The following is a 17,209-nucleotide window of genomic DNA, read 5'->3' as shown; positions in this document are numbered from 1 at the left end:
CAATTCGCAGAGCGCGCAGCGGCGCATCCGCGCGATGGTGGCGCAGGCGAGCGCTCCCGGCCGGCGCCGCGCCGCGCCTCCCCCTGGCGCCGCCGCCCCTCCGCAGTAAGCTCCCTCGTCTCCACCTCACCCTCAGCCCGAGCTCACCGCGCCACTAGCCAGCCAGCCCGGTAGCGTGTGTCCTAATGTTGTTGTTGACATAATTATATTATTGTAGTGAATTGTAATTAAATACTATTGATAAATCCATATTTTATCCCGGGATTATCTATGTTGATGATTAATAATTGAATAAAATATATATTCTATATATTATTCATATACACTATTTTTTTTATGATAGTGCCAGTTATATAAATTGAATGCCGTGAATATATTTAATTGTTATATTGTTTTCATGCCATGTTATTCTGCTACACATTAAAGAGCTGACATAGTTTGCAATAGTTACAGTAAAGGTATTATACATATACACACGTTACAATAGCTATATTACCAGATTACCACCCCATTATTATACAAACGAGAGGAAGTTCATATTTTGTTTTGTTATAAACTAATAGATTAATCTGTTGAATCACTACATTTTACTGTTAACTATAATTTTAAAGGGTGTGTGTGGGATACTAATTAGCTAGGAATGGATAAATCTTACATCGCTTTACTGAGGAGGCTCGACGGACGAAATGATGCTTTGCGATTTTACTGTAAAAACATTTTCTTTAAACGATACATGAAATTTCTGCATGCATGCTAATGAGAAGGAGTTGTACAACGGTTTATAGAATCGACTGTGCGTTGGGTGTTAGTAACGAATCCAAAGAGAGAGGTGGTCGTGACTTGGCGTCGCGGCCACGAGCCTTGACTAGACTGGCGAGCGGCCCACAGCCGCTCCCAACTTACGGAAATGAGAATCCACACACGATGGATATAATTATTTTTGATAAATAGTAATTGTTGGAGAGTAAGGAGTAAAGTATGCGTTTTATTTGTAAGGGACATTTGTTGATCGTTTTCTTTGTAATTTTGTCTTTGTTAGCTTTATAATGTTTTCTTGTATTGATTCTGTAATAATTGAAAGATTTTGGAAATAAAGACGATACCGTAGTGTTATTGGTGAGAGTGGAAACTTTGCGTAATTGGTGTTTTGGTTCGTGATATGTTTATGATTCAAATGTAGGATTTGCATTATAATTGTGCCAAGTGAGATATTTAAATATGAAAGATTTAAGATTAAGTGGATAATATCAAAATTAATGAAAGCTTAGATATTTATATTTATAAATGTGATAATATATGGAAGTTTTGGCAAAAATGTTACTATGAATGTTTTACATTCTTAATTCCATTTTCTTGATTTTAGGTTAGATTCTAAATATTAAAATGATACAACATAAAGCTGACAGCTGTGCACTGTTTCAGATCTCAATATAAAATCCCAAATGCATCAAAATAATTTTCATTTCATCTTTGAAAATGATGCGCTCGTCCCAGTTTGTGCTCGAAAACATTTAAATTTTTCCTTCCATCGGTGTCATTTTGATATTTTAATACTTTTAGTACATATTTTTAAAATCTTGATTCGCTTTTAACCATCGGCAGTTTTGTATTGCTTCCACATATTATTGAAAATAATCTCACGTTTGGCATTTAAATCGTTTCGGCAAGCAGCTTCAATTACTAAGTGACATTTAAAAAGAAACACATTTTTAAGACATTTAAATTCTTTACAAATATGTATGAACAACATGCTTAGTCATACAATTACTGTTTATTGTAATAGTAAAGGAACTAAAGCTTTTTAAATAATTATTATTCTGTAGTAACTTTTTCTAAATACATATATAACATTTGTTTCAATTGACCCTACTTGCCGAAATTTAATTTCCTTTTGACAGTTCAGTACTTTGAGGTAAACATATTTAATGTATTATGTAAAAATATCGTAATTATTGATGGGCCCTGTTTCGATGTAGTATTATGTAATTTATAACCTAATATAGGAACTGTCATTCGGTAATTATAAAATAACAGGTAACTGCGCGTCTTTTACTTCTAAATGTACATATTAACATAATATATAAAATTATATGACAAATGATTTAATGTTCTCGTTGTTATGTGTGTAGGTACCTTGTATATACCTCGTTATTGGGGTACTTTGGTTCCTATGAAATAACATACGCACACAATAAAATAAATGGCTCACTCTTTCATAAACTAAGAAGTATTTAGATGTGAAATCTGTGCAGTTTCCGAATATAATACGGAAAATTAAAAATTAATGTAATGTCTTCAGTGTAGATGTGAACACGGCTATCGACTTACCGGCAAGGTATTGTCACATTTCAAAAAAATCTGAATTTCGAATAGAGAAACCAATTAAAGCTTGAGCACAAGGCTTGTAAGATCCGAGTTTGAATGCGCTAGCATCGAGATAATTATGATGACCTGAAATAATTCCTCCATACAGAGTTTTGTTACTTTTGCCACGCACCTCGAGGCATGCGCCTGGGCATGTTCACCAACATTGCTATGAACGCGTTATTAGCACTACCAGGCCTATAGGAACTTATACATCGACCACCTTTTAATAATGTAATCGAAAATATGTTCGGTTGTAATACTAGGACAACCCTATAACAAGCTTACTTACGGAAGCTATTTGGAAATGACAGTCCTCGAAAATTAGGGCTTAGATCTTCTAATTTCAATGACCATTATCAGGCTAATGTCACCCCACAGACTTATCCGTCTGCTCTTACCACAATATAAATTCATTAAGGTACTTTATTCTAAACGAATTTAGCATTTTTTATCTGAGCTATTAAGAGCGGCTTCGCCAGTGTGACGACTCGTTTTTCTCTTCACCTCTTTAAGGGAAGAATTTTAAAATTTGATCTATATGTTTTGTGGTAAGAAATTTGAATTAAGTATCTTTATATTGGCGAGAATGAAAAATGGAAACAATAAATTATTCCTAAAGTACACGTGTAACGCGTATATTGGTAATTATTTGAAACCGTTTGGTTTTTTAGAAACTATTTGCATCTTTGACTTTATGTGTTGAATTTATATAGAATTCATATCGGGTATAATATTTTCACACGATAATATACAACACGTATACAATATACACTGGATAAGTAAATTAGAATTAAGTTTGGTTACAGCGCGCGGTCGGCGCGGCGTACGTTTGAGCCGCTGCCGTCGTGCGTTTCGATACTGCATGCATCGGCAATCTAATCAAAAAAAAAGGGTTACTTTCACTGCGACAGGAAGTGTACATATAGGCATGTTGATTATTCCTTCCAAATATGAGCAAGAGAGGATACACTATGATTTGGAATGTTAAGATGCAGAAATAGTTTTAGTTGATTAATTAATTGTATCGTTGTGAAGTAGTGTTAAGTTGAGGGTAGGCGCGAGCGACGCGCGGCTTCGAGACTGAACTACACCCCTGCCGCCGCGCCCTCGCGTCCATTACTTGCTATCATTCTCGCGAATAAATATTTCATACCTTATCATTCTTGTTTGATGGATCTACTGTTATTATATTTACATTATATACGATTACTTTCTCATGTGTGTAACTACTATTTTGTGTATTTGGCATGTAATACGTGACTGATTAATTTCATTTTTTTGCATGATTCGACTGTATTTTAATTGCATTAATAGTGTCTGTAGTCTGTATTAGAATACAGAAAAAATAATATAATTACTTAAAGAATACAATTACATTGATTTTAAATATTATTTTCACACTATTTTACACAATTTCCATTTATTGTTATAATTTTATTTAGTGGGTATTGGAACACTTATTCTGTTGTTCGTACTTTACGCCCCTCCAGTATATACTATTGAAGTTTTATTAGCAAATAGTAATTATGTACGTATGTATTGTATGTACCTAATGTATAGTCGCGTAGCCACACCTTGCCTCGCCCCACAGAGGGGCGCAGGTCGGCGTGGCACCTGCGCGTGTGTCTGTAAAACGGGGAGCTGTTATTGTAGCTTCTGTATTGAAACCGAAAATAGCAATTACTATTTTATTTTATTCTGTTATCACAGGCCGATTTTAAAATACATATTCCGCCAAAATTTTATTTGAATTTTGTTATTTTTAGAACCATTTTAATTGGTATAAGTTCTGAAACTAATAACTACCTCAATATTACTAAATGAATATGATAATTATCTTTGTGCATGTTTTTGGGAACTGAATTTAAAGATTCATAGTATAAGGATGCTATTTTAAACATCGTAACGGAAAATTGTCAAAAAATAGGTTTCTTAACGTAATAAAAGTGATGAAAATGAAACTGTATTTTTATTTCTTTCAAACTAGCGACTGTCGTGAAATTCCTGTATGTTATGAGAAAAAATTGACAGTATTGTGTGTATCCTATTTAATTACAGCAATCTGTAATAATAAACCAGTTCTATTATTCAACTTTAGGAAGAGATCGCAATTAATTCTTAACCCGCCAAATATTGAATATGAGTGACAATGACAGACCCTGCGCATTCTTACCTTACACTGAACTATTGTTATAAACTTACCTTCAATCTTGGGGACACACTTGCCTAGGTGTAAGGGTCAAAATGAAAGTACCTTTAGAACAGGGGTGCTAAAGCGCGCTGAGGGTCCTTCTAATTCTATGTGCGTGTAGGTATGTATGCGCTAAAGGTAGGTACGGAGTGCTTACTAATTCTATGACTAAAGGTATTTTCGCCGATGTCTCCCGTACGATTAGTAGGTATTATCGGCAGGTTAGATCGAGGTCTGTGCCACCTTACCTTAGTTTAAAATTATATAATCATTACAGATTGGTTGCAGCATGACATTAGTAATATAATGGCAACCAAATTGACCGGTCATAAATACATTTTCAAAAACTGAAATCAACAGTAAAATGGTGGATGTGTGCGTTACTCCAGCTAGAAAGTATCGCCTACAGAAATATGAATAGAACCTATAATAATTAGTGCCTAATCAGCTATGTATATGCTCCGCATTAAACATTTGTGCCTGTCGTAGTTTTATTTTTAATGGAAAAACTATTTCTGCTGGAGTAACATTGTTCTAGCAAGAAAATTTTAAACTAATAATCGGAGAGAGAAATATTGTTCATGGTCAGGTAGCTTATGTGTGTGGAAGTATGTAGTAATAAAATAGTACATACAATATCTGCATATTTGTATTATTACTTAACGTTTGCTTATTTTTGTCTATGTTCTTAATGTGCATATACAAATTCACGAAAATATAATTCAATAACAAGTTCATATTTTTTTATTTTTTTAAAATTCTTCATGGAATATACTTAGTTACTGATATAGATGACGAAAATATATTTTTGGAAATTTTTGTATCTGTCTGTCTCGAACGCGCATCACTCGAAATTTACTGGACCGATTTGCTTGAAATTTGGTATGTAAGTACTTATATACCGGGGTAACATTTACATTTCATCCCGGTAAATAGTCAGGTTCTCGTAGGATAATTGAAAAACTAAATTAAAATGGAAGAAGGCCAAATTTGTATATTTTTTAACACAAAAATAAAAAGAATGAAAAATACATCGGAATCCCGGGTTAACATCTTATAGACATTTCATCCAGGAAAATGAAGAGGGTCCTGTAGGAAAATTAAAATAACAAACGACGGAGACGATAAAATTTTGTAGAAAGGGATAATACAAACAATTTTTTTATTGATGAAAGTCATTAAAGGTAATAATAGATATCGTTAGAAGGTAGGTATCAATTTTTAAGAGAGAGAATTTAATACATTTTGTCTTCTCTGTATTTACTGTATTTAGAGCTAAGTTGTTGGTTGTAAACCATGCTATTACTCATAAAGTTATAGTTTTCACATTTTCTATCGACTTTAAATAATAAGGACGTGCCGTCCGTAAATGTTGGGCAAGGCATGGGATGTCGTTTATATAAACTAAAAATAAGAAAGGACCGATTATGAAGCCTTGAGGTACGCCTATGTGAACAGGTGCACTGTCGGAAGTTGTCTTGTTGGTTTCTAATCTCTGTGTTCTATTATCTAGGACGAAAGAACACTAAGAGCCGCGCCAGTGAAACCATAGTGTTGAAGTTTATTTTTGAATATACTATGATCTACACAGTCAAAAGCTTTCGGTATAAGTCACAGAAAATACCTACGACATTCTTGGATTTCCAGGCTTCATTAATTATTTCGACTAAAGTGGCTACTGCGTTAGTAGTTGAACGACCTTAGGACCTTATATTAAAATAGGACACAAATTGACTATAAATTATTTTAAAAATGTTTTACTTAGAGCAGGTAATATAGAAATGGGTCTGTAGTTTGTGGAATCATGTTTAACGTCTTGTTTAAATAGAGGTACCTATTACTTTACTTATTTTCATTAAGTCTGGGAACACGCGTTCATTATATATACATTTATTGAATACTAGCTTTTGCCAGCGGCTTCGCCCGCGTGAATTTCATAGCAAAATCTCAGTAATTTTATCGCGTACTCTGTAAGACTGGTAAACATATATGATCCAAATTCGCATTTTTCCTCATCTTTAGTTAAATTTTCTGTTTCCCGCTGCGTGTTTCGTCCCGCAAACTTGTCCAATCCCGCTTCCTGCTATGTAATGTAAAGTAGATATCCCGTACCGTTTCCTACATATTGTGCCATCATGTTTTTTGCAATGTGTCCGTCCTGTTTCCCACTACGTATCTCCTTCCTCCCACTCCCGCTTTCTGCAATGCGTACCGTCCCATTTTCCATGACGTTTTACGTACCGGTTTTTTATTAACCACAAACGTAAATTAAGCATTTTTTGTATTTACTATTACTGTTATTTACTACAAAAAGTAAGTGTGCCAATTTTCAGCTTTTTATCTTGAAAATTGTATAAGTCTCATACAATCTTTCACCCCCCTTATGAAGGGGTTGAGGGTTAATTTTCAGAAAAATCTGAAACACGTATTCATTACTTTGTTGTAAACCTCTCCTCCGTGGATTGTTATTTATTTTCCTACAGGACCCTCCTCATTTTCTGGGATGAAATATCTAGAAGATGTTAACCCGGGATTCCGAGGAATTTTTGACTCATAATTAGTTTTTCAATTATCCTACGGGAACCTGAACCTGACCATTTACCGAGATGAAATTTATCTGATTTTCCTACAGGACCCTCCTCATTTTCCGGAACGAAATGTCTATCAAATGTTAACCCGGGATTCTGAAGCATTTTTGATTCATAATTAGTATTTCAATTATCCTACGGGAACCTGACCATTTACCGGGATGAAATGTATCTAAGATGTTTACCCGATATATAAGGTACCTACATACCAAATTTCAAGCAAATCAGTCTAATAGATTTCGAGTGATGCGTGTTCAGACAGATAAAACAAAAATTTCCAAAACTATATTTTCGTCATCGTATCAGTAACTAAGTATATTCCATGAAGAATTAAAAAAAATATATCTAATGTACAAATTTGACCTTTTTATATGTTATTGATTACGGTTAGGTGAGGAGCAATCAGGTCAATAATGCTGCTCACGGAAATCACCCACAGGTCCTCAATATTTTTAACATTTCGGTATTTTTTCACAGCAGTGGTCGTTCCGAAATGCCAGTAGTTTGTAGCTTGTGAGAAATAACTATTTAATATAAAAAATTACGTGTAAAAGTGTCTGTGAAGGTCTAATTTCTGAATAAATGATTTGAATTTGAATTCAATTAGTTCAATCAGTAGATTTAGTACAATCCATACGTATGTTCAATTGTACCTAAAACAGCAGATTCTACAATGTAGCTGATCTATCCTTTCTACCTACATAGTAAAGTACTAAGAAGTCATTACGATCGGCTAATATATTTAGGAATAGAAATGGGCGAGTATTGTAACGTTCCTCATAAGAAAAGAAAAATAATTTTTCAACGATTTTATTATATATTAGATCGACATAGTGCACTTTTAGGATTCATAAAACAATAAGCATTATTTTCAGGTAACGGGAAAGGTAGACGTGTGCTGTGATCCAAATAAATTTTTATAGTAGTTCTATGCTTTAATTCGTCTGCATACCTTTTGACAAAATCTGAAAACTTCATTGATTTCCCCGTTTTGGTTATTCGTGTTCTTAAATTTCGCTTGGTGGTTTTGGGATGTTCCATGGTTAGACCTCCCCCTTTCAGTTCATTAAACAGCTCTCTAGCAATTTGCGGCATGACTACGTTTTCTGTGATCACCTCAGATGTGAAAGTAGTTGTATTTTTTGCAACTTTCTTTTGTGTACTTATTAGCCCTAAATGCAAGAAATAATTATTTATGGATCATTTTAATTTTAAAGAAGGTATTTTTGTTATCGGAATCTAAAATGCATGTTCCAGAAAAATATTGATTGATTTTTAGTTTTGCAGGTCTAAAATTTGCACTCTCTCTCTTATCTGAGCGTGGCCTCCGCCGCAAGCGTAGGTTTGCCTTCCAATTGTTTCTTCTCCACTTCGCACGGTCTTCTTTTACGCAACGCGAAAGCTGCCACGAATGCGCGAGATCCTGGACTTACACATTAAGTGTAGCATTATGATTTGAACATTTTTATAATGTGACTCGCAACTTACGAGTAACCCTCTCGCACCCCCAACGCACGAGCCTGTGCGATACATGATACCAGCCGAAAATATTTTTTTTTTTGGTAGGTATGTCAATTTAGATACTTGTGTATGGCAGCGAAGCCAGTGCGATTGTAAAACCGATAACAACTAGGAAACAGTAATAACTTACGTGAGGAAGGTTTTGTTGACTTTTGTTTAGAGGCGCTTGTACGATTTGCTTTCGTAAAGGAAACTGATGGGCGAGGACTGGAGGAGCGTTTAGTTAAATTAACGCCTGAAAAATATTTTATGCTTACTTCAACGTGGTGGGCTTCACGTGCTGTATATCTTTTTCGTAGTCGTATTCCTCATGGCCGAGGGTCGTGATCATTACGTGGAATGAAACACACAACAACTTTCTGAGCACTATTAATGGATTGGTTTGCCATTGTTTTCTCTATTTCACTAACAACACTTTTGCTTTCACTATCAACTAGTGTACATAGCTTCCTCACATTGTTCCCTCTCACCGAAAGTAAGTGGTGGTCTATGAAAACTACTGTACCTACAAGAGTCTGATTGTGGCAGAGTAAGATTTGAACCTGATATCTTTTGATCCACAGGCGATTCATTAATACGTCGATTAATCATTTAAATTTGGGTTATGGACACCTTTCATAAACTTATTACTTAATTTTATCTTCTTATAAATACTGTACCATTGTCGATGTTCATCATTCTTCGATTTTGCTCATTGTTATAGTTTATGTTACGATGTGGGCGGAATGTCCTAGGTACTCTGAAATATTCTGAAATAGAATAGATATTTTGAGTAGTTTTTATAAAAAATCAACTGGTTCTATCTACTTTTCTGTATGGGGTGAAGCTTTGAGTTACCTACAAAAGCATATCAACCTGTTGCCAAAACAGAATGACGTACAGAGATAACTATATAGGTATCCAGAGCCAACTCCCAACTAGGTCGTTCTTTACATATATTAAGTAGGTATTACAAAAAAAATGGTAATGTAGGTACGTAGTATGCGTACGCAACACAGGCAGCTACAAGTCCAATTTCCATACAATAAACGTGCTCATGCTTAGCTACGCCTTACGTACCTATTCAGAGCGGTATCTATTCTATTCCTCGAAGTAGATATCTAAGACACGCCAATATACCTATTTAGTGTCAGCTTGAGCATTTCAACACAAGTTTCACTTACCAGGTCTGACCGGTATATCTGTAAGAGGTATGTCACATTACAATCTTTATAAAACAAAGTCCACTGCCGCGTCTGTCTGTTTGCGATAAACTCAAAAACTGATGCCTGTATTTACATGCGATTTTTATCAATATCCAGAGGAAGGTTTAACTGTATAATTTATTATGTTTGTATACGAGCGAAGCCGTGAAGGGCCGCTAGTGAGAAAACGTACAGCTGCTCGATCACAGCTAATATTTCATTACAATTTGTAACTAGGGTTAGTTAACAGCTTTTGTGACTAGGTACATCTTGAGTAGTCCTGCGTCGAGGCACCTATTATGTAGGTCTATGGGCCGGTCACTGGTCACGCTGATCGAATTTCACGTGGCGGAGGGCAGACAGACAGACCTAGCGTGTTTTCCATTATGAATTGGAGGCAGTTCCTAAATACAAGAATGTCTAAAAGGAGATTAATTCAACTATATTCAATAGGAGCATTTGATAGCACAGCGGCCAAAATGGTGGCACGGTCTCAAGAAGAGATTCCCCGCAAAACTGGCTTCCTACAGTACCTACTTCCTACCTTGTGAATGATCCCACTTATTAATCATAGAGTAAGTACCTAACTATTTAGGTTACCTACCTAATCTACGATTAAGTAGAATTCGACAGTACAGTCTTTTGTCTTGGCGAATTTTCGTATAAATTGTGCATTTTTGTAAAAATATATACGTGAATCGGGTTTATATGCACGTGTATTTTTCACGTAAGTATAGGTAATTTGCCCGTCTTCCACAATACACAAAGGGTTCAAAGCAGCGACAAATTTTACATACCATAGTAGTAGTAATATTCCATCGGCATTATGCGTCTGCGATATTTCCCTGAAATGTAAAAAACCTTCATTTTATGTCCCATATGAGTGGGTACATTATAACATTCTAGTTAGATAGGTATGTGCATTTTTTTTACTACCAATTACGGAGAAGATCATGGGAATATCGAGATGAAAATTACCCTATCCGTAAATAATATAATAGTAAAATTACCTTATCACCCGTGTACCAAATTTCATCAACCTCGTAAATATAATATTAGTATGAAGGATTAATAGTTCAAGTATTGATAGCATTTCGATTTGATATTAAGTAGGTATAGGTATAATAAAGAACTTACCAAATTGCCTTCTTTTCTTGATATTTTCGTAAGACGGGTAGTCTCTTGGATAAATGTTCACATCCACAGAAGTAGGCGAAATCGTAGTGAATGGCCCATGGGACCGCGTGATCTGCTTTGTAGGCAATATTGGAAGTTTGGACGCCGGTGACGAAGACTCAATGTGCGGGGGAATTGGCGCGGTAGTGGAATCGTTTAGCACTAAAAATATTTTTCATGTAGCCAGGTGTTCCTGCTGAGTTTAGAGACTTAGCAAAAGAGCTCATTTCGTATTTTATAATAATTTATTCCCCTGTCTCGGTCACCATCAACTAAGTAAGTGCTAAACAAAATGGGCCAATTCTGTCTGGAATTGGTCCAGTACAAATCTTGCGGATTGCCTTGATCTGGACCAAGGCAATCCGCAAGATTTGTTCGAGATTCGAGACTCTTTTAACTCTGGAGTTCAAAGAGTCTCGAAACTATTGTGCAAATTGTGAATTCTTTCTTTCAAGATGTAGTCGAGATGGTTGAGATGTAGATTTTAAGTGTTGACCAACTTCTAAATTAGGTATATCCATTGGCCTTGTTTTATAAGGACACTTCGCCTCCACAGGACGCTAGTTAGTGTTTCACCACCCCACAGATCAGAAATTAGCTACAATCTTTTTCTCCTCGAGCAGGTTAAAATAGAATGACAGATTCATATAGGTACTATTATCCCGAAAATTCCTCAGAGCTGAGGAGCGAGTATTAGACTTTACCTATCGTTGTTAAGTTTGGGGACGGCGATGGCGTAGTGGACACAATGGATGAAGAATTTTTCGTGGTCAAAGGACATGTAGACAGGTCCTGAGCCGGAACGTCGCGTAACATAACTTTGGCATAATCTAAAACAATATTAAACTTTACACATTACACATATTCATATCACATTATTTCAAATGCTGAATTTCTAAAACCATTATAAAAAACATTAAATTTGAATCAATTTTTATTAAGGCGTTATCACCATGAATGCAATAATTACGGTAGCTGTAACAAACAGCTTTTTTCGCTAAGATATTACGTGATCATGATATAGTATCATTTTGTATGAACGTTTGGACGAGTCCATATGTGCTTTTATTTTTGTCATGTTTTTGAAAGCATTGTCATTGTCACAGTATTTCGGTTCACTAGTGTTTCTAATAATATATGGGCCTTCGAATGTCACCAAGAAAATTGTCACCAAGACAAAAATTAATGTCCGAATTAGTCATTATACTGATTTCAAATTTGACAATGCGTCCTCGTAATTTTCATCTTATATTTAATTTTTAATTATTAAACTAAGAATCTATTCTGACTGTGGTTGCTAATAGTACAGCAGCCATTTTTTCAAAAGTTCATTCTATTGCCTAATTTTGTTTTTATGTAAATATATTTCATGTACAGAATTTTTATTTCTACTGTTTTATTATATGTATTGATATTGATTATTACAATAGTTCCGTAAAAGCCTTAAAAATTCTTCAAATTTTATGGCTTTTACGGAACTATCCCCATAGTTAGGTCTAGGGAACTTTTGAACGCTAAAACCATGGAGCTAAACTTTATAGTTGAAGGCTGTGCAAGGTCCTTTTATAGTGCAAATCGTTTTGTAATATCGTTTTCGATACTACTACAGTACCTACTGTACTAAAAGTCATTATTGTGCATTATTATTGCTAAATAGATATATAAAAAGTGATAACAAAATTATGGTAAAATGTAGTCTACAGTAGTAATATTTTAATCTCATATTTTATATACCCATTATAGAGCACCACTTTAATTATTATTTCGTATGGTCCTGTAAGCGTTAAGAGCTATTTTATACGATTAAAATACTCTCACAGAACCAAACCGGTCCTGTGATAACCTTTAGAGTAAAAGGTGTCACATTGGTTATCATGATAGGCCTACTATTATCACTGTTTGGTAATAAAAACGCCTTACTGTTACTTGGGAGTGACTTATTCCGATCTGTATCTAGAAAAAAGCATTATAGAGAGACATTATAAAAGAGACGACATACCTGAAATAACACCTGAAATAATAATTCTGAAATTAAAACCCTTAAACTACCCTCTTACCACCTACCTGATCTCAGTATATCGACCAAAAGCAAAGCCTGGTTTATTTCGTCGTCTGAATCTGAATCACTGGAATCTTTAGCACTGACTATTGTGTATAAAATAAAAATAAATAAGGAACATTTCGTATGAATAATCATAACTAAGATATTGCCTAACTGAATAGGTATGACTATTTGATTTTATTTTATTGATTTTGAACAAATTTTATGACCTAAGTATAACGATCGATTCCATCCACACTTACACTTACTAGCATAAAACAAAATGTTTCAGCTGTTGGAACTAGAATTGGTCACATTTGCATACAACTGGGTATAAGTACAATAAACCCAGTACGATAAGATGTCATTAAAGTACCGAAACTACAAATTGTAACAAATTAATGATTAGTTAAATTTATTTATAATGAAACACAAGTTCTAATTTACGTTTTATTCAATAAAAAATATATAAGTAAGAGCTAAAATAAATCTACATAGTGTACAATGCTTTCACAATTTAAAAATTAAATTAGTTTTTTCCCGCCTTAGAAACATATTATAACAACATTCTAGTACAATTAGAAAGGAGGAATTGGAATGCAATAACATGGGTAAAAGTCTCCAGTTATTTTAGAAAACAGAATTCGACTCGTGTAGTGAGTAATTATGGATTTTATAGGACATGACAAATTGTACACAATACCATAAATGATTATATTTCTAGACATAAGATTACAAATGTGATCCAGCTCTATTTTACCACATTAAGACCGCTATAAAGGTTGCCGACTGCTGCACTAAGACCTAGTAAGTAAGACCATCATTAGTACATTTTTTGAGAAGTTATGACTGTTATTAACTTAACTACTAATTTGTAATGTACAGAGTTATTAACAGCAAAATGTAAAATTGCCTTATCTAACTTAAAGTAAAACCTTGTCATTTTTCTGATCGATATTTATGAGCTCCATCATACATCAATCTAGAATAGCTGCTGTTTACTGCTGCATAAGATTTTCATCTAACCAGAAATTGCTAATTTCATTGAAAGGTGATTGGAGTTCGGCGATATTAGGATCGTGATCCACCATCTGAATAATAAAAAACAATATAAGTAAACATTATGCTGCTCAAATATGGTCATAATTTTGTTTGCATTAGAAGTAGGTACTTCTACCTACCTACCCTAATACATAGGTATGTATTGAGGTTAGGTACTTCTTTACAGAGGTAGTCATTTCTATATGAATGAAAGTTGACTTACGCGAAGTCTCTCCCGTGGCAATTTTCCATTTCTGTTCAAGGCAACAAGTCTGACGGGCTTTGATCGCGACTCAAAGGGTTCAAAGTAAGTCTTAAAAAGAAAAATTAGTACTTATTACTTCGTTAATAAACCTTACCTAATAAATAACCATCACGAAGAAATTGAATGTTAGTGGTAAATACGACAAATATAAAATTTTTACGGCGTGGTTCCGGCCTAGAATAGGACCAGCCCACATCTTACGAGGAGACGAAGAGACCTACATCCTTGGCAGCTGATAGGCAACCAATTCTATTGCGGGATGACGTCAGGCAAGCGGCCTGTTGTAAAAGCCTTTAGAGACAGAATGTTCACAGCCCCGAATGCACTCAGGCACACTTAAAGATGAGAGAGATAACGTTAAAATTTGCTAGGACCTACTCTGTGAAAATAGGGGTCGAATCCGTAATACAAAGATTTAGCAAGCCGTGTCACGGAAACGCCAGGTCTCAGCACACGGTCCCGAGCTGAGTTTTCGTCCTCAAAAGAATCAGGCGGAAGAAGCTGCAAACAAAATAAATTTAATTGATCAAAGCTGTCCAAAATTCAAGTTGATCAAACTAAAGGTAAATATTATTCGGAAAATTGTAAGAAATTACAAAAATAATACGTCTAAGTAATAGGTAAGTATGCAAAGAAACTGTACGATGCTTGATACCTAATTTATTGGATCATATAAGTATGATGATAGTCTAAAACATTCGTTGCTGATAGTACCTATTAGGTATTTAATTGAAAAAATGATACTAAGTAATTAATAATATGACAATATACTATTTACCTAATTCTCGGATTTTCAGTTCCTTTTTTGCTGTTTGCTGCCGCCAGCTTCGTCGAGCTATTAGATACTATTGAGGGCATGGCTGTAGCTAAAGTTAGTAACTTGCTCAAGCAAGTTGCACACAAGTTCTTCACTTGTTTCTTGTGTAGGTAGGATTACCTACACTAGAAATTTAGCAAGCAACGGCAACGGATCTTGATTAGACGATCTAAAAATAACGCATTAAAACAAATACCTACTTGTGAGTCTGGCCGATACACCCACATCGAATTCAAGGTAGGAATAACATCTGCAGGTTTTTGTTTTGGTGTTGTACTCGACGAGATGTCTTTGGGCGCGGTTTGTTCATTTGCCGCAGCATCATTCAGCACTAAAATAATAAACTTTAAGACAAAATCTGTGATAAAACCAATATCTTCTTATTTTGTCGTATGGCTGCTGTTCACCTATGAACAGAGGTTCTCAGCTTTGCTGAACGTTTATTATGTGCCTAAGTCTTAGGCCATATATCATGCTTAGGTACAACTAGATACTTACTTATATTTAAATTATTCTCAGCTAATACATAATCGATAACTATTGTAAAAACTGTGACTGTTGCAAACATGTACATTTTAAAATGAATGAATATTTTAACGTAAATGTACTACACACTGCGTGGTCTTGATAACAATGGCGATTCTGCACCAACCAGAATTGTATTTAAAGTTCCCAAGAAAGGATTTCTTCGAAAAAATACGTTTACCTTACCTTACATATGTGATGTTAATTGCCAAGAAAACGTTTGTTGAAATGAAGTATACCCAGAAAACCAACATTACGACGAATTCTGCCTATTTATATTACCTATGTACCTATGTAATGTGCTTTAAATATTGGATCAAAAATGCTATTCTAATTTATACCTTAACATAGAGTTAATCTACACTGCGTCTTTATAAGTATTTGCTAAATATTGTTAATTACCTAGGTTCGTCCGGGGCTTCGCTCCCTTGGGAATTATAAAAAGTACCCTATCTATGTGTTTTTCCAGGTTATATTCTAGGTACCCGTATACAACCTTCCATAATAATCCGTCAAGTAGATTTTCCGTGAAAGAGTAAAAAAAGTTTCAACCCCTTATTTTGCTACTTAGGCGGTGAATTCTAATAAACCGGGAAACACGTGCTCGATGAAATATTTTTAAAAGTCTAAATTTAACATTTACATTTTACTATACAAACTTTCAACCCCAATTTCACCCCTTCAGGATTGAAAATTTTCAAAATGCCTTTTTATTGGATGTTCACATCACATCAAATTTCACGTTATTACAAAACATTTCTCCAAATTTCACGTTTCTAATACTAGGTCCTGCATCAACACTACACTTTATCTGTTTTTGTGATATATATATACAAATATTGCTGCACTAGATAAAGAATTTAAAAAATATATATTTCTTTACTATCTTTACGACTGTAAATTAAAATAAGCGGGATTCAGAGCTAAAATCTGGAATCAAAAATCGAGACGTCTGCCACCACTAGAATTTGCTGCCTCTGGAACCCACAAAAACAAGGGGTTACCTTGACTATCATTCGGATTCATGGTGATCTTCGAGTTGCACCTGGCACGGGGAAAGGAGACAGGGGCGCCGTTGCTCCTCCTGCTCGCCGACGGCACAGCGCCCGGCGACGCACGTCCGCCGCCGCACGATTACGCCCCCGCCACACGTCACCGAACATGGACTCCATTTGCCCCATCTACTCCACACTTTGCGCATCTTCAGCAAGTCTTCGTCTTGGCAGTTTTTTGCTATACATTCGCTGCTTTTAAATAGGTAAGTATATTTTACGAGGGCGCTCCCTACTCACTAGCTTTACCATCACATTTTTATCAATTTCTTCACAAAGGTTTCGAGAGTTTTCTCAGCTATGTTTGGAAAATGCGTACCTACCGCCGTTTGGAAACCGTAAGTTCTTTTCTAGCAGATGAAAGGATGCCAGCAACTTTGGTTTCAGGAGTAGGTATCTTCAATTTTTATATTAATAAATTGTGGCAACCATGTCCAGGAG

The 17,209-nt window shown here is 35.1% G+C and overlaps 3 protein-coding genes across 16 annotated transcripts in view; 1 reads left to right on the top strand and 2 right to left on the bottom strand.

The window, feature by feature from the left end:
• The window catches only part of Imp (IGF-II mRNA-binding protein), a 49,603-nt gene extending 45,275 nt beyond the window's left edge, over positions 1 to 4,328 (top strand). For all 12 annotated transcript variants that reach the window (XR_008406285.2, XM_053768963.2, XM_053768964.2 and 9 more), the window contains one exon: positions 11 to 4,328. Coding sequence is in view for 11 of the 12 variants with exons in the window: in XM_053768963.2 (XP_053624938.1) it covers positions 11 to 109 (99 nt within the window). In the remaining variant the exon portion in view is untranslated. The remainder of the gene's footprint in view (positions 1 to 10) is intronic.
• Positions 4,329 to 7,940: 3,612 nt separating this feature from the next.
• LOC128683288 (uncharacterized) lies at positions 7,941 to 13,315 on the bottom strand. 2 transcript variants are annotated; one of them, XM_053768740.1, is made up of 8 exons: positions 13,092 to 13,315; positions 11,732 to 11,857; positions 10,989 to 11,189; positions 10,649 to 10,696; positions 9,831 to 9,848; positions 9,327 to 9,416; positions 8,798 to 8,902; positions 7,941 to 8,318 (listed from the first exon to the last, which is right to left on the bottom strand). In XM_053768740.1, the coding sequence occupies exons 1-8, from the start codon at positions 13,222 to 13,224 to the stop codon at positions 7,960 to 7,962; spliced, it is 1,080 nt and encodes a 359-aa protein (XP_053624715.1). In that variant the 5' UTR covers positions 13,225 to 13,315; the 3' UTR covers positions 7,941 to 7,959. The 2 variants fall into 2 exon arrangements, with proteins under 2 accessions (XP_053624715.1, XP_053624716.1); XM_053768741.1 differs by lacking the exon at positions 13,092 to 13,315 and adding an exon at positions 11,980 to 12,100.
• Positions 13,316 to 13,510: 195 nt separating this feature from the next.
• LOC128683285 (uncharacterized) lies at positions 13,511 to 16,875 on the bottom strand. Of its 2 annotated transcripts, none has more exons than XM_053768736.1 (5): positions 16,721 to 16,875; positions 15,392 to 15,522; positions 14,753 to 14,875; positions 14,333 to 14,422; positions 13,511 to 14,159 (listed from the first exon to the last, which is right to left on the bottom strand). In XM_053768736.1, exons 1-5 carry the CDS (start codon positions 16,740 to 16,742, stop codon positions 14,067 to 14,069), a joined length of 459 nt encoding a protein of 152 aa, XP_053624711.1. In that variant the 5' UTR covers positions 16,743 to 16,875; the 3' UTR covers positions 13,511 to 14,066. The 2 variants fall into 2 exon arrangements, with proteins under 2 accessions (XP_053624711.1, XP_053624710.1); XM_053768735.1 differs by lacking the exon at positions 16,721 to 16,875 and adding an exon at positions 15,690 to 16,647.
• Between the last annotated feature and the right edge of the window lie 334 nt (positions 16,876 to 17,209).

This window comes from Plodia interpunctella, chromosome Z, assembly GCF_027563975.2.
Source record: "Plodia interpunctella isolate USDA-ARS_2022_Savannah chromosome Z, ilPloInte3.2, whole genome shotgun sequence".
In the NCBI taxonomy this organism is placed as follows: domain Eukaryota; kingdom Metazoa; phylum Arthropoda; class Insecta; order Lepidoptera; family Pyralidae; genus Plodia; species Plodia interpunctella.
The sequence above is the reverse complement of the archived record's forward strand: the minus strand, read 5'-3'. Positions and strand labels throughout refer to the sequence as shown.

What these genes read in the sequence shown, in the direction of transcription:
- LOC128683288 (XM_053768740.1), bottom strand. Translation starts at nt 13,224, where the DNA reads ATGATTATTCATACGAAATGTTCCTTATTTATTTTTATTTTATACACA. An exon ending in CAAGAAAAGAAGGCAATTTG is followed by an intron (nt 10,697 to 10,988) that starts GTAAGTTCTTTA and finishes TTTACATTTCAG; the next exon opens with GGAAATATCGCAGACGCATA. An exon ending in AATGATGAACATCGACAATG is followed by an intron (nt 8,903 to 9,326) that starts GTACAGTATTTA and finishes AATATTTTTCAG; the next exon opens with GCGTTAATTTAACTAAACGC.
- LOC128683285 (XM_053768735.1), bottom strand. Translation starts at nt 15,765, where the DNA reads ATGTACATGTTTGCAACAGTCACAGTTTTTACAATAGTTATCGATTAT. An exon ending in TGTATCGGCCAGACTCACAA is followed by an intron (nt 14,876 to 15,391) that starts GTAGGTATTTGT and finishes TTTTGTTTGCAG; the next exon opens with CTTCTTCCGCCTGATTCTTT. An exon ending in TCGACCCCTATTTTCACAGA is followed by an intron (nt 14,423 to 14,752) that starts GTAGGTCCTAGC and finishes TTTCTTTTTAAG; the next exon opens with ACTTACTTTGAACCCTTTGA.